General features: G+C 47.5%; 1 protein-coding gene across 2 annotated transcripts in view; it reads left to right on the top strand.

The window, feature by feature from the left end:
• The first annotated feature begins 1,138 nt into the window (after window positions 1–1,138).
• The window catches only part of POLR1B (RNA polymerase I subunit B), a 28,896-nt gene continuing 15,260 nt past the window's right edge, over window positions 1,139–14,774 (top strand). Inside the window, exons 1-8 of one of the 2 annotated variants that reach the window (XM_004485227.5) lie at window positions 1,139–1,429; window positions 2,432–2,599; window positions 2,849–2,995; window positions 7,409–7,541; window positions 8,419–8,555; window positions 10,839–11,062; window positions 11,510–11,681; window positions 14,407–14,578. In XM_004485227.5, coding sequence (XP_004485284.2) covers window positions 1,253–1,429; window positions 2,432–2,599; window positions 2,849–2,995; window positions 7,409–7,541; window positions 8,419–8,555; window positions 10,839–11,062; window positions 11,510–11,681; window positions 14,407–14,578 — 1,330 coding nt within the window. In that variant the 5' untranslated portion in view covers window positions 1,139–1,252. The remainder of the gene's footprint in view (window positions 1,430–2,431; window positions 2,600–2,848; window positions 2,996–7,408; window positions 7,542–8,418; window positions 8,556–10,838; window positions 11,063–11,509; window positions 11,682–14,406; window positions 14,579–14,774) is intronic. The other variant, XM_071208695.1, reaches the window with a different exon arrangement.

The following is a 14,774-nucleotide window of genomic DNA, read 5'->3' as shown; positions in this document are numbered from 1 at the left end:
GGAATGTCCCCGTGCAAGTCCCCTTGTATTCCTGCCTTCTGGAGTAAGGCAGAGGGATTGAAGGAAGGGTTTTCCTCAGAAGGCGGAACATACGGGCATAGCTGTACCCATGTCGGGAGATTTGGTGATGTCAAGATACCACCAGGGAAACAGACTTGGCCCAGTGGTTAGGGCGTCCGCCTACCACATGGGAGGTCCGCAGTTCAAACCCTGGGCCTCCTTGACACGTGTGGAGCTGGCGCATGCGCAGTGCTGACGTGTGCAAGGAGTGCCCTACCACGCAAGAGTGTCCCCACGTAGGGGAGCCCCACGCCCAAGGAGTGTGCCCCATAAGGAGAGCCGCCCACCATGAAAGGAAGTTCAGCCTGCTCAGGAATGGTGCCGCACACACGGAGAGCTGACACAGCAAAATGAAACAGATTCCCGTGCCCCTGAAAACAGAAGCAGACAAAGAACACGCAGCAAATGGACACAGAGAACAGACAACTGGGACAGGGGAAAGGGAGAGAAATAAATCTAAAAAAAAACCACCAGAAGACAACCTAAAAATTTCTTTATTGATATGGAAATGAAAATTACCAGCTACGGGAAAAGGCCTATCAATTGGAGAGATTGCCAAGGCGCAAGAGAATGTCAAAACCCGTGAAGAATACACTTTAAATGAGGGCAGTTTGCTGTAGGTCTTTCATACCTTAATAAAGCTATTTAAAAAATACAAAAAAGGTGAAATTTAAAGTCACTTGCAGGCATTCCCTGATAAGTTCGCATTCTGGTGAAATAAGCGAATCATAAGAGACACAAAGGATGCTTGGAAGCCCCCTCCGCCCCTTTCCCGACCCCTCCAGGACTCGGGACCAAAAGTGGAGCCCGGGGCGCGTGGGTGGGGCCCGATGGGTCCTCGCGGCTCCGCACGGGCCGGAGGGTCTGCTTTTCCGCGGAGTCCACGGCCCTGGCTCGCCCGGCCGCACTCGGCACGGGACGGGAGGGAAGCGCCAGCAGGGGAAGAGCCGCCGACCGCTCCGGTCCGGCGGCCGCGGGCCGAGGGGGCGGGGCCGGGTCCCCCCTGAGGTCTTCCGCGGCTGCGCGAGCGAAGCGGCCGTGGGCCTCGCCCCGGCGCCGCACAGTTTGGGCCGGGCCCTTCCTTCCGGGGCTTTGCTTCCTAGTCGACCCGATAAACAGAGGGCAGGGCGCGGAACGGGCTGACGCACTTCCGGCGCGCCGATCGCCCTCGCGACTCAGCTGCAGGCACGCGATGGGTCCTGGCGGCAGGTGGCGCGGCCCCCCGGGCGGGCCGACCCTGAAGCACCTGACCGACCCCTCTTACGGGACCCCGCGGGAGCAGCAGAAGGCCGCGTTGCAGGAGCTGACGCGGGCGCACGTCGAGTCCTTCAACTACGCGGTGCGCGAGGGGCTCGGCCACGCGGTGCAGGTGAGCGCGGCACTCCGCGGGATCCCCTCGACGCTCGCTTCCCCTCCGGGGCGGAGCTGGTGGGGAGGGGGCGCGAGCCTGTGGGGGCTCCCAGAGCGAGGCTGGTAGCTCACAGCACAGTCTCTGGCGTTTGAGCTCCTTCGTCGTACTAGGCGCGGTGGGTACGCCCAGAGCAAGCATGCAGGAGAGGGGGTGTAAGAGGCGGCTCTTGGCCTCCCGGGACTTGTCGAGTTGCGAGGAGGAAGATTTGCCTGTGATGTTCTGGGTTTATATGTGATTGCAAACCGCAGTGTTTGAAGGATGGATCCTAGGTCCTCTGAAAGCGAGGAAGTTGCCCGCTGGGCATGTGCTTCCCATCCGTTCCTAACGCACATAACTTTAATCTCACTTGAAAACGAATCTCAAAACGTGTCTTACTGAGTAAGCACCCTCGGCAGTAAGGGTGAGGAAGACGGAGTCCTTGCGTTTGAGTTCAGGTTTCATTTCATTGGGAGGGAGAGTTGCTGGGGAGAATTGTCTTGAGACCTGATCAGCCGGGGTGTGAGTACGGTGAGTATAGGAAGTACAGGCGCCAGGTGTTTGAGAAAGGGAAAGAATAGATGAGTTGAAAGGAAGAGGAGAGTACATTCCCTTCAGGGAATGTGAAGGAGCAGAGCCACATGTTCAGGGAACACCCCACTACTTGGTGTTCTGTTGGGTAGAATTTGTATTTTTAGAAAGAGGACTTGAAATAATGTGGAGGGCTTTGATTGCCAGTCTCTGAAACTTGAATACTTGAATTCTCTTCTGCAAGTAACGTGGGACCTGTAGCAGTTTATATTCCAAAGCAATGGGATATAGCCCTTTTTATCTTTGTTTTCCCATTACAGGCATTATAATGGGACAGCACTTTATACGGGCATTATAGGCATTGGCACATGTAGAACACTTGGATGGATCTGAGTCTTAGATTAAAAGTGCCCTGGAAAGTGCAAGCAGTTGATGGTGTGAACTGTATTTCAGGCCATACCTCCCTTTGAATTTGCTTTCCAAGATGAACGTCTCTCTCTTACTATTGTGGACGCTGTCATCAGTCCACCCACAGTTCCAAAAGGGAGCATCTGCAAAGACTTCAACGTTTATCCAGCAGAATGCCGAGGCCGAAGGAGTACCTACCGTGGGAAGTTGACAGTGAGTACATGTGACATGCATGGCTCTCACATTTCTTACCGTTGGGTGAAGGCTGGTACCTAATAAGGTATATACCAGAATGCTTTCTTGGTGTTGTCATTTAAGAGAGCTCATCTTTTAAATTTAGAGTGTAAAGTAATTTAATTTGAGGTCTTCTTTCTCACTGTTTTAAAATTCTCATTTGTTCTCAAAAGATGAAGGTATTTTGTTTTTTATTAAGTAATTTTTTTCACTATTGTTTTTATTTAGGCTGATATCAGCTGGGCAGTAAATGGAGTCTCAAAAGGAGTTATTAAACAGTTTCTTGGCTATGTTCCCATCATGGTGAAGTCTAAGCTTTGCAACCTGTACAACCTTCCTCCAAAAGCCCTCATTGAGCACCATGAGGAAACAGAGGTAAGTGCTGGGGTCCAGTGCGCCGAAAGACTTCGCAACAAAAGAGAAAAGGTTTGGGAGAAAACATGAGGCTTATCCATAACAGTCGGTTTTTCTTTCTCTGCTTTAATTTCTGAATAGATAAAATGGGGCATGATATCTTTTCTCTCATGAGGATCACATGAGACAGTGTATGAAAGAGTATCTATATAACTCAAGAAACTATTGCCATGGTGGAAGAATTGGTAGGTTTTCCCTAATTTTTTGAATGGTGCATATTTAAAGCCATAATTCTAGGAATTTCTTTAACTTAGTGTTTTGAAGTAATTTCAAGCTTACAGGGAAGTTGTAAAAATAATACAAAATCAACAGAGAACTCCAAAATACCCCCTACTGGGATACCCAGATGTATGTTCTTTTAACATTCTGTCAAACTTATTATCTCATTCTGTCTTAATCTGTTTTCTAAACATTTGCGAGGTTACATCCATTCTGCTCTTTTATTGTTAGTGCTTCCACGTAGGTTTCCTGAGAACAAGGGTATTCACTTACGTAACCACTTTTTGTGTATGTGTGAATTCAAGAATGGCATCTTTGTCTTTTGAAGAAGAAACATTAGAAAGCCATTATTTTAAATACAAAATCAAAATATATGGGAGTCTTTCACACTGGAAAAATTAATGCAGTCTCAAAAGTTATGGCACATGATATACAGAAAGCAAGAAATGCTCTAGCAATGAGGCTTCGTGTTCTACCCATAGGGTAGTTTTCTTAGGTCTAAGATAATATGTGAAGATGTCCAAAATTATATTTCAAAAACAAAATTCTAGAGAGGTAACAGCCTTGAAGTGACAGCCTTCACTACTTCATTAATTTCCTTTCAGTTTTTGTTTAATGTGCTAGTGTTTACTTGATAAATCACCGTTTTGTAGTTTTTGTAAACTCATCTAAATTTAAATCTACTTTTCTATGAAAGAAAAGATGATGGCTTATAATCAAGCCAGCAAACATATGATCTCATTCTTACTGCCTTTCCTCTTACCCTATCCTTAAGTAATTCATAAAATTTACATAAAGACATATAAAAGAGAAATTGCTCTCAGTTCCTATTTATAGTTTCAAAGTAAAACATAAGGAAAAACTAAAAAGATAAGTTTCCCCAACAAAAAAAATGAAGTTGTATGTTGTTGGACGCATCATTATTGTATACTTCCTATTTAAAAGTTTGACTACAGAAAACATCAGACACAGGAAAAGAAACAAAGTATCTGTGTTATCTGTCTTCAAATTATCAAGTCATTTATTTTTAAACACCAAAGCCTATTTGCCTTACTCTATTTTTCAAGTTTCTTTTGATGACTGACAGGCATTAAATAAAAATGTAATAACAGTTTGGTCATTAATTGATCCAGTTCCATTAGTTCAGTGCAGAAGTGTATGAAAACAATATGTTCCTGCTCCCAGCACCTCTGCAGTGCACACTAAATAGGAATTTGAGAGCCACCTCGTGGGTGGACAGAGGCAGACCCTGCCTCTGTACACACAGGACTTGCGTGTCTGGGGCTGCCCACATCCTCCTGGGAAAGTAAAGGCTGTGTAGTGCACGCAAGCAGTGATGCTCAATAGAGCATTTACATATTGTACAGATAAAACCTTTGATTATATATACATTTGATAAAAATGATACGACGAGATATGGAATATGTGTTCCATTTTCATAGCATGAGAACAGGTAGATCTACTAGTTATCCTGTAGTGATTTACACGGATGATTTAGAATGTCTGGGACGTGCGTAAAGATGGCCTACGTTTGGTCTCATCATCTACTTGATTCTCACATGAGCACCACTCAAAGTTCAGTTTCTTTGGCTTGGCTGTGTATTGCCATGTGCAGAAGTCTCTGCTTTTCACATGGCTTTATGCTTTCTGAGGAGATTCCAACCAAAATGAAAAAGTGACGCTAAAAGCCCAAAGTGACTAACGGGAGGGCCACAAGGAACACAGCTGCTCCTCAGAATGTGATCAGAGCCACATTCTCAGAGGGCGGCTAGCACTTGGAGAGGGAATAGTCTGTAGCCACTATGCTGCCTGTGATGAAACTCAGGTGGTTTCTGTTCCTCCAGCTGAAGGACAGGACACTGGCCTCCAGGGTGGTCCCCGCCTGCAGCACTTCGCAGGCACTGCATGTGTGCTGTGACCACGCTTAAGTACATTTATCAAGTTCAAGAAATGTAACGTTAGTGTTGAAGCCTACAGTCTATGTTCCACTTTTTCCAGTTGTCCCAACAATGTCCTTTTGGGCCTTCTCTCCTCCATTATTAGAGCCAGTCTTGCATCATGGTACATTTAATTGTCATTGACTGCAGTTTCTATTTTTAAAAATTACGATAACTGATTTCCCATCTCCACCACTCCCAAGCACTCGATGTGTGGGATCAGTCACACTCATCATCAGCTGCCAACACTTTTCCACTCCCAACAGAAACCCTGGACCCATTCTGTATTAACTCCCATCCCTTCCCCCCACCCCTGGTGACTGTACTGTACTTTCTTTTTCCACAAATTTGCATATCCTAGCTATTTCATGTTGGGATTATATAGTATCTGTCCTTGTATCTGACTTCCTTCAGTCAATGTGATGTCCTCAATGTTGCATATATTAGAACTTCATTCTTTTTTTATGGCTGAATAATATTCTACTCTATGGATATACTACATTTTATTTACCTGTTCATCCATTGATGGACCCTTGAGTTGCTTCCATCCTTTGGCAGTTGTGAATAATGCCGCTATGTACATTGGTGTGCAAGTATCTGTGTGAGTCCCTACTTTCAGTTCTTTTGGTAATATACTTAGAAGTGGGACAGCCATTTTATGTGAAAATTGTTTAGCTTTGTGAGGAACTGCCAAATTGCTTTCCATAGCAGCTGTACCTTTTTACAATTCCACCAACAATGTACCAGAGTTCATATTTCTCTGCATCCTCTCTAGCACTTGATATTTCCTCCTTTAAAAAAAAAAAAAGCCTTTCTAGTGGGTATGAAATGGTACGTCATTGTGTTTTCATTGCTTTCCTTGATGGATCATGATGTTGAGCATTTTTTTATGTGCTTATTGACCATTTTCTTTGGAGAAATGTCTATTCAGGTTGTTAGCCCATTTTTTATTGGGTTTTCTTTTTTGTTCCTGAGTTGTAGTTCTTTATATATTCTGAATATTAAATCCTTATCTAATGTAGGGTTTATAGATATCGTCTCCCATTCTGTATGTTGTCTTTTCACTTTCTTATGTCCTTTGATGCACAAAAGGCTTTATATTTGATGATGTCTAGTTTATCTAGTTTTTCTTTTGTTGGAAATTTTTTTTTTAGAACTGTCTTAACCCATAAAACTGTTGCTCAAAGTGTGTGTTTTACTGACAGATTCAGTGAGCATATTAATTCATATACTGTTCCTTTAGTGCTTCTTTCTTCTGCTTAGGTGCCTTTGCAGTTTTAGGTGGAAGTAATCAAAATATAGACTCTGCCTTCATTGGGAAGACTGCGTTATGTTTTGGGAAGAAGGTCTGGTGTCAGATCACAGTTTACATCCAGATGTTACTGTTATTATTTGTAGCTTTGGGAACTTTAATCTTCCTGAATCTCAGTTTTCTCTGAAAATGGGAATGACAGCTAACCCACTCACTGTGATGAGGATTAAATTATAGGTAGAGCATCTAGTGTGGTGTGCCTGCTTTGTAGTAGGCAATCAGTAAATAGTAACTCTTTATTTATAGCAGAAAGATAATACTGACCAGAGCTATTAAAAATATTTTCTTATTTAGCAGAGCTAAATTTCTGGTTTACAGAGCTTTTATATACTGCAAGAAGTTTTAAAAGTTATTTGGCAAAGCATACTTGTCTAGAAGCAAAATAGTTTTTATCTTTGGACTTTTTTTTTTTTTTAAGATGCTGGGGATTGGACCCAGGACCTCCTGTGTGAGAAGCCGGTGCTCAGTCACTGAGCCATACCAGCTCCCCTGAGTTAGTTTTGTTTGCTTGCTTGCTTGTTTTGTTTTTATTTTTAGGAGGAACCAGGGATCAAACCTGGGACGTCTCAGATGGAAAGTGGGCATTCAACCACTTGAGCCACATCTGCTCTCCTTATCTTTAGATTTTTGAGTATGTTTAGAAATATCATCTTCAGACTGAAGTCATAGGGGAGAGAATGGCAGGTTTGTTTGTGGGTAGAGGAAAGTAACCTGATTTTCTTCCGTTCTCCCTCCGTGTCCCTGGACTCTTTCTTCTGTGCTTACACTGGCTGCTTCTGTGCACGATTTCATGGGGTCCTTGGTCTCTCCTGTGTGTGCCTCTTCTGCCTCCCACACCGTACCTTGCAGTTACTTTTATGTCTTCATTTCCTTTTTTTAACAAACGATAATTCATTTCTTCGGTAGGAAATGGGAGGCTATTTTATAATCAATGGCATTGAAAAAGTCATCCGAATGTTGATTATGCCACGGAGAAATTTCCCCATTGCAATGATAAGACCAAAATGGAAAGGTAGAGGGCCTGGCTATACTCAGTATGGTAAGTTCTAGTGATTATTGGAATGTCCTTTTTGAAAAATTTTTTTGAAAATTTCAAAACCATTTTTTGAAAAGCAGTTTTATCTGAATAGATTCTTTGATATTTTTCCTGTGTGTGTATTTTTCTGTTTTTCTGGTAAGCATTTCAGTGTTAAGATTTCATAGTAGGAAGCCTACTTTCTGTTATGTTGTCCCTTCACACTGAAAGAGTGTGTGTATTTATATTGCTGCTTGTGAAGATGCAGGCTGGCCTGACCTGGCCTGAGGTGGGCATGGGCCTCAGGCCTCTGCTGGTTCAGGGACCATGCCACCATTCTCGGGGTCCCTGGCCAGCACCACCACGACTGTGTCGGAGCCCTCTCGGTGCGAGTGGTCTCCACTGACTGCGTATCGCCTCCTCGGACGACCCCTACAGCTGAACAGTTTGTCCTAGTTGAGCCAGAGGCACCTGATGTGCGCGTGTGTAGTGTACGTAGAATATCAGCGTCACAGAGTCAAAGGGCCAGTTATTCTTTTGTATCAGTTGATGCAGTCTGTCTTAGTCGTCTTTGTCTGAAGTGATGTAAAAGTGTACTTTTCTCCACTTGAACTGCTGGATCAAGCCGCCGTCTCTTGACCAGACTGCAGCGTGCTCTCGACGGGCACTTGGAAGTCAGGTTAACTGCATCGCGATAGTTCATTTATATCCGCTGTTCTCAGAGCGGGAGGGGAGGGATTTTTGCCCCCAAGGGGACAATTTTGGTTGTTAGCCTTGACTAAACTTAACTTAGTGATTTGGTAATAATTCTGAGGGGGTAAATAATTCAGAAATAAAGATGATAGTTGAAGCACTGCTAGCATTACTGAGCTTCTGCCTTTACGTTCTTTTGCTTCTATAGGGCTTTCGTTGCACTGCGTGAGGGAGGAGCACTCAGCTGTCAATATGAACCTTCACTACTTGGAAAATGGCACAGTTATGTTGAACTTTATTTACCGCAAAGAACTGTTTTTTCTTCCGCTGGGATTTGCGCTTAAGGTGTGACTTACTGAATATGTTTCTTTTGTTATGAAGAGATTTGTTGGTGTTCGTATCCTGTGCAAACAGGCTGGGCTCTCCTCGTTGCTATAATTGCTATATTGGTTACTTACTGCTCCATAACAAATTACCTCAAAATGCGGCGACTTAACGCTCACTCTCCTTTTCTCGCTCACACTCTGTGGGCAGGAGCTTGGGAGAGGGCTCGCTGGCTGGTTCTGGCTCAGGGTCTCATGAAGTTTCTGTTCAGGAAGGGCTGCCGTCCTCTGGAAGGCACCCCAGGTGAGCGCACATGCTTGGCTGTCAGGCAGGAGGCCTCAGCTGCCTCCGTGTGGGCCTGTCCATGGGCTGCTCGAGGCTGCCATCTTCTGCAGGCACCCAGGAGAGAAAGGCCAAAGCCACAATGTCCTTTATGACCTTGTCCTGGAAGGAAAAGCTCGCCTACCATGTTGCCTTGGTCCTGCCCACCTGCCCCGATTCAGTGTGGGAGGCAAGGCTCCTTGGGGCCCTGTTGGCATCTGCTCTCACGCAAGTAGTGCCATAATTTAGACAGTTCACTTTGATTCAGCAGTAATGGAGTGCTGCTATTCTTTGAGTATTAAAAGGAAATAGAGGGGAAGTAGATGTGGCTGAAGTGATACAGTTTCTGCCTACCATATGGGAGGACCCGGCTTCCATCCCTGGGGCCTCCTGGTGAAAAAGAAGAGGAGAAAACGTGTCCACATGGTGAGCCAGTGCCTGCAAGTGCCCACGCGGTGAGCCAGTGCCTGCGCCAATGCCCACGCGGTGAGCCAGTGCCTGCAAGTGCCCACGCGGTGAGCCAGTGCCTGCGCAAGTGCCCACGCGGTGAGCCAGTGCCTGCGCCAGTGCCCACGCGGTGAGCCAGTGCCTGCGCCAGTGCCCACGCGGTGAGCCAGTGCCTGCAAGTGCCCACACGGTGAGCCAGTGCCTGCAAGTGCCCACACGGTGAGCCAGTGCCTGCGCAAGTGCCCAGGCGGTGAGCCAGTGCCTGCGCCAGTGCCCACGCGGTGAGCCAGTGCCTGCAAGTGCCCACGCGGTGAGCCAGTGCCTGCAAGTGCCCACGCGGTGAGCCAGTGCCTGCAAGTGCCCACGCGGTGAGCCAGTGCCTGCGCAAGTGCCCGCGCGGTGAGCCAGTGCCTGCGCAAGTGCCCGCGCGGTGAGCCAGTGCCTGCGCAAGTGCCCGCGCGGTGAGCCAGTGCCTGCGCAAGTGCCCGCGCGGTGAGCCAGTGCCTGCGCAAGTGCCCGCGCGGTGAGCCAGTGCCTGCGCAAGTGCCCGCGCGGTGAGCCAGTGCCTGCGCAAGTGCCCGCGCGGTGAGCCAGTGCCTGCGCAAGTGCCCGCGCGGTGAGCCAGTGCCTGCGCAAGTGCCCGCGCGGTGAGCCAGTGCCTGCGCAAGTGCCCGCGCGGTGAGCCAGTGCCTGCAAGTGCCCGCGCGGTGAGCCAGTGCCTGCAAGTGCCCGCGCGGTGAGCCAGTGCCTGCGCAAGTGCCCGCGCGGTGAGCCAGTGCCTGCGCCAGTGCCCGCGCGGTGAGCCAGTGCCTGCGCCAGTGCCCGCGCGGTGAGCCAGTGCCTGCGCAAGTGCCCGCGCGGTGAGCCAGTGCCTGCGCAAGTGCCCGCGCGGTGAGCCAGTGCCTGCAAGTGCCCGCGCGGTGAGCCAGTGCCTGCGCAAGTGCCCGCGCGGTGAGCCAGTGCCTGCGCAAGTGCCCGCGCGGTGAGCCAGTGCCTGCGCAAGTGCCCGCGCGGTGAGCCAGTGCCTGCGCAAGTGCCCGCGCGGTGAGCCAGTGCCTGCGCAAGTGCCCGCGCGGTGAGCCAGTGCCTGCGCAAGTGCCCGCGCGGTGAGCCAGTGCCTGCGCAAGTGCCCGCGCGGTGAGCCAGTGCCTGCGCAAGTGCCCGCGCGGTGAGCCAGTGCCTGCGCAAGTGCCCGCGCGGTGAGCCCATGCAAGTGAGTCACGCAGCAAGATGATGACGCATCAGAAGAGACAAGGGGAGAGTCAAGGTGAAGCGCAGCAGAGACCAGGAACTGGGATGGCGCAATTGACAGGGAACCATCAGAGGTCCCCAGGATCAAACCCCATTGACTCCTAGAGGAGAGAAAATGAGAAGACAAAACAGCAAAAACAGCAGGGCGGGAGGACGGGAAGGGGGAAAAATAAATGAATAAAATAAATAAGATAAAATTTTAAAGCAGGAAATAGAGAAGTGTTCCTGCGTGAGTAAAATGGTTTATTAGTAAGTGGTTAAAAAGAATTTTTTTCTCTCTTCTAGGCACTGGTCAGTTTTTCTGATTATCAGATTTTTCAGGAGCTCATCAAGGGAAAAGAAGATGACTCTTTCTTTAGGAACTCCGTTTCTCAGATGTTAAGGATTGTGGTGGAAGAGGGCTGCTCCACCCAGAAGCAGGTCCTCAGTTACCTAGGTGAACGCTTCCGAGTGAAGCTGAGCCTCCCTGAGTGGTGCGCGGACGAGCAGGCCGCAGAGTTTCTGTTGAAGTATGTGAGCCTTTCCCTGCTCCCCTCCTGGGCGGTGCTTGCTGTTGCGGTCAGCTGGCACCACGCCCTCTGCGAGTCCCAAGGAAGCTGCGGCTGGTGCCTGGTCCCCGCTGGGAGGGCTAGCTTGGTTTCTGGGGCCATCCTGCTTTTCTCTCCTTTTCGTGGTAGTTTCATTTTATTATACTTAATAGCTTTCCTCGTGTTTTTTTTTTAAGTTTAAATTAGAAATCCACATGTGGCTAGTCACCACTGTCGGACAGCACAGCTCTAGACCTTTGAGCTGTATTCTCTTCCTTTGCTAATATTGCCAGTAAAGGTAAAAAGAAAATTTTAGAAAATCAGTAAGGATTATTTTAAGTAAATGTGGGTTAGGGACCTTAGTCAAGTAGCTTACCAAGTAGTATCAGCAGCTGAATTGATTTGAGATTTTTCTTTCTGTTTTGACAGCCAGTGTATCTGTATCCACTTAAAATCCAATACGGAAAAGTTTTATATGCTTTGCCTCATGACCCGGAAGCTCTTTGCTTTAGCCAAGGGAGAGTGCATGGAGGACAATCCTGACAGTTTAATGAACCAAGAAGTTCTGACGCCCGGCCAGCTCTTCCTCATGTTTCTGAAGGTGGGTGCACGCCGCTGTCCCCGGGGCTGCTTCTGAAGGTCTTACGCTGCTGTCCCCTGGCTGGTGGTGCCGCCCATGGCCAGCAGCAGGGGTCCAGCAGGGGTCCGGCAGCGGGGTCCGGCAGGGGTCCGGCAGCAGGGGTCCAGCAGGGTCTGGCAGCGGGGTCCGGCAGGGGTCTGGCAGCGTGGTCCGGCAGCGGGGTCCGGCAGGGGTCCGGCAGCAGGGGTCCAGCAGGATCTGGCAGCGGGGTCCGGCAGGGGTCTGGCAGCGTGGTCTGGCAGGGGTCCGGCAGCAGGGGTCCAGCAGGGGTCCAGCAGGGTCTGGCAGCGGGGTCCGGCAGGGGTCTGGCAGGGGTCCAGCAGCGGGGGCCTTGAAGCTTCTTGTTTCCATTTGGAGCATCTCCTGTGACATCTTTTCTTTATTTTGTTTAGCAAAAGCGCGTCACCTAAACCAGGTTCAGAAGTTTCTTTAGTTTTTTTATACTAAGTAAAGCCATCAAATCTTGGTCATAGATTTATACTAAGTAAAGATGTACGTTAAGTAAAGATTTATACTAAGTAAAGCCATCAAATCTTGGTCATAGAACTGTGGTGGGGTCAGCCTATATATGTGCATCGAGGGTTGGCATGGCACAAAATGATTACATAAGAAAGTTGACTTAGTGGCATTTTAAATATTGAATATTAGCCCTAAAAATGTTTAATCTGTGAGGTGACATACTGACGTGGAAGATGGAGAAGGATAAACTAAAAATCTCATAACTCCTTACATAGTCAGTGATTCTTATTTAAATCCCTTACTGAGAAGGAATAGCTTTTGTTTTTGTCTCCTCCCCCATAAAACTCGCCTGGAGAATTGCACAGCTTAGGATTTCCCTGATAAAGACTAATGAGTCAGCCCAGGGTTTGTGCTGCTGTTCGAGTGCCTTCCAGGTGGAGGCCCCTTCCCATCTCCCTTCCACCTAAACTGAGCCTGGTGGGTCGGGGACCCGCAGCTGTTAAAGACGTGTCCTTAGCTGCATAGCATGACCTGCGGTGCCCTGTTTGAGCAACAGGGGAGACTAAGGAAAAACTGGGACTTCTTCAGAGAATTTAAGAGTGTCTGATTACCTTACCTTTTCACCAGTAGTTTTTAAGTTTCCAAACCTCTGAGTTTGGGACATGAAAACAATCTTCAGGTGATTGGCAGTGACACACGAATCAGACTGGTTTAGCCATTTCGTGGAGCAGTGCCATGGAGATGAGGCTGGCTGTGTGCTTCGTGCTGCCGGCAAGGTTGAGGGGTGAGGCTGGAGCTGCCCTTTGGGAACGGGCGGCACGGGCGTCCGTGGGCTCCCCTCTGACACAGGCGGTGTCTGTTCAGCGCGCAGATGAGCAGGACTTCACACGCTTACACCTTTACCAGGAAGACTGGTGAACGTCCAGGAGTGCTCCTAGGAGGGCTCTTGATCTCTTCTACTTTTATTTCCCGGTGTGCAGACTGCACACCCAAGTCCATAATCACTAATCTGCAATTCCAGATCCAAAACGTGCTAGGACTGAAAAATGAGTTTGTAGCAAAATCTGACCTGAACTGACAAGAGGCTACTTAGCATAACTATTTGTTCTGCTTAGTATAACTACTTGTGTTTCATTCTAGAAATGCATTGATTATAAGCCATCATGGCTATTAAGTGACACATGATGTAGCATCTGTGACCTTTCTAAATTTGAGAGTCGTAATGCTGAAATGCATGAAGCCTGAGGTGTTCAGTTGTCCCGTAATGCCCTGCTCCCTGTAAATCTGTTTTCTAACTTACATAGGTCAGTGGGAGAGCAACAGGCTGGGAGCTGGTCTGCCCCGTCCCTCCACTGTGCTGTCCTGTCGTTCTCCATCCCTGTTCATTCAGGTTTTCTGCTGAGGTCTTCTGAAGACCTGGTGTCTTGAGAAGAGCATGGCCCTGGAGCTGCTCCGTGTTTGTAATCTGGCCCTGTTGTCTGTGAGCTGGAAGAGTCCCCAGGGCTGAGCTTATGTTCTCGCAATTGTCAAAGAGAAGTTGGAAGTTTAGCTTTTTATTCCAGCATCCTCCCTCTTTGTTGAGGAGCTTTTGCCCGTGTCTCTTCTGAATCTCTACGGTTTTCTTTCCTCTTTTCTCTCTTTGATGTTCTATTCCTGTTCCATTTTTCAGACTTTATATGAAAAGAAAGTGATCAGTCTTTTTCTAACAGTGTATGTGTTGGGTGTAATTTGGGAACTTGATCTCTTCTTGGGAACAGAGGTGGATGTTTTAGTCCCAAAGCTTTGTTGCTTTTTGTTGCTGGGGTTGAATCAGTTCAAGAGCATTTTAATTAACAACTTTTGGGGAGCAGATGTGGCTTAAGTAGTTGAGCACCTGCCTCCCACATGGGAGGTCCTGGGTTTGCTTCCCAGTGCCTTCGAAAGAAAAAACCCCAAAAAACCAAACAGACAATGGAGGGAGCCATCTCGGCAGTGGGGGACCACCCCCCGAAATGTCAAGGGCTTCGAGGTTGAGAAACCCTGGTCTGGAGCCGGTGCCATCTTCTGTCTTAAGAAATACATTGGAAAGTTGTCCTTTAGGTTTATGGTTCAGATGTTTTCATGTCAAGTGTATGAATTAGTGGGCCTTTGTTATGGGTTGTACATCTTATGTGGGGATAAGTAGGAAACTTGTGATTGATAATTATATAGCACTTAATATTTTACATTGACTTTTTTTTTATTTCAGGAAAAAATGGAAGCTTGGTTAGTGTCCATTAGAATAGCTTTAGAAAAGAAAGCTCAAAAAACCAATGTGTCCCTAAACACTGAAAATTTAATGAAGGTTTTTAATATGGGAACAGACCTTACAAAACCATTTGAATATCTTCTTGCTACTGGGAATCTGCGTTCTAAAACAGGTGAAATTAAGTTTCATTTTAGTTGTGGTTTTTTTTTTTTCAAATTACTCAACACAGATTTACATGTCACTGAGAGAGGCTGTATTTAAAAGTAAACTTTTCACTTTTACTAAAGACAGATTTCATGTTGTGGTATAATGTGGGGGCATTTTCAGGACTTTGAGGTGGTGCTGCAGGGACAGATGCTGGACATTGT

This window comes from Dasypus novemcinctus, chromosome 17 (genome assembly GCF_030445035.2).
Source record: "Dasypus novemcinctus isolate mDasNov1 chromosome 17, mDasNov1.1.hap2, whole genome shotgun sequence".
NCBI classification, from domain to species: domain Eukaryota; kingdom Metazoa; phylum Chordata; class Mammalia; order Cingulata; family Dasypodidae; genus Dasypus; species Dasypus novemcinctus.
This window is presented reverse-complemented; position numbering and strand designations above follow the sequence as displayed.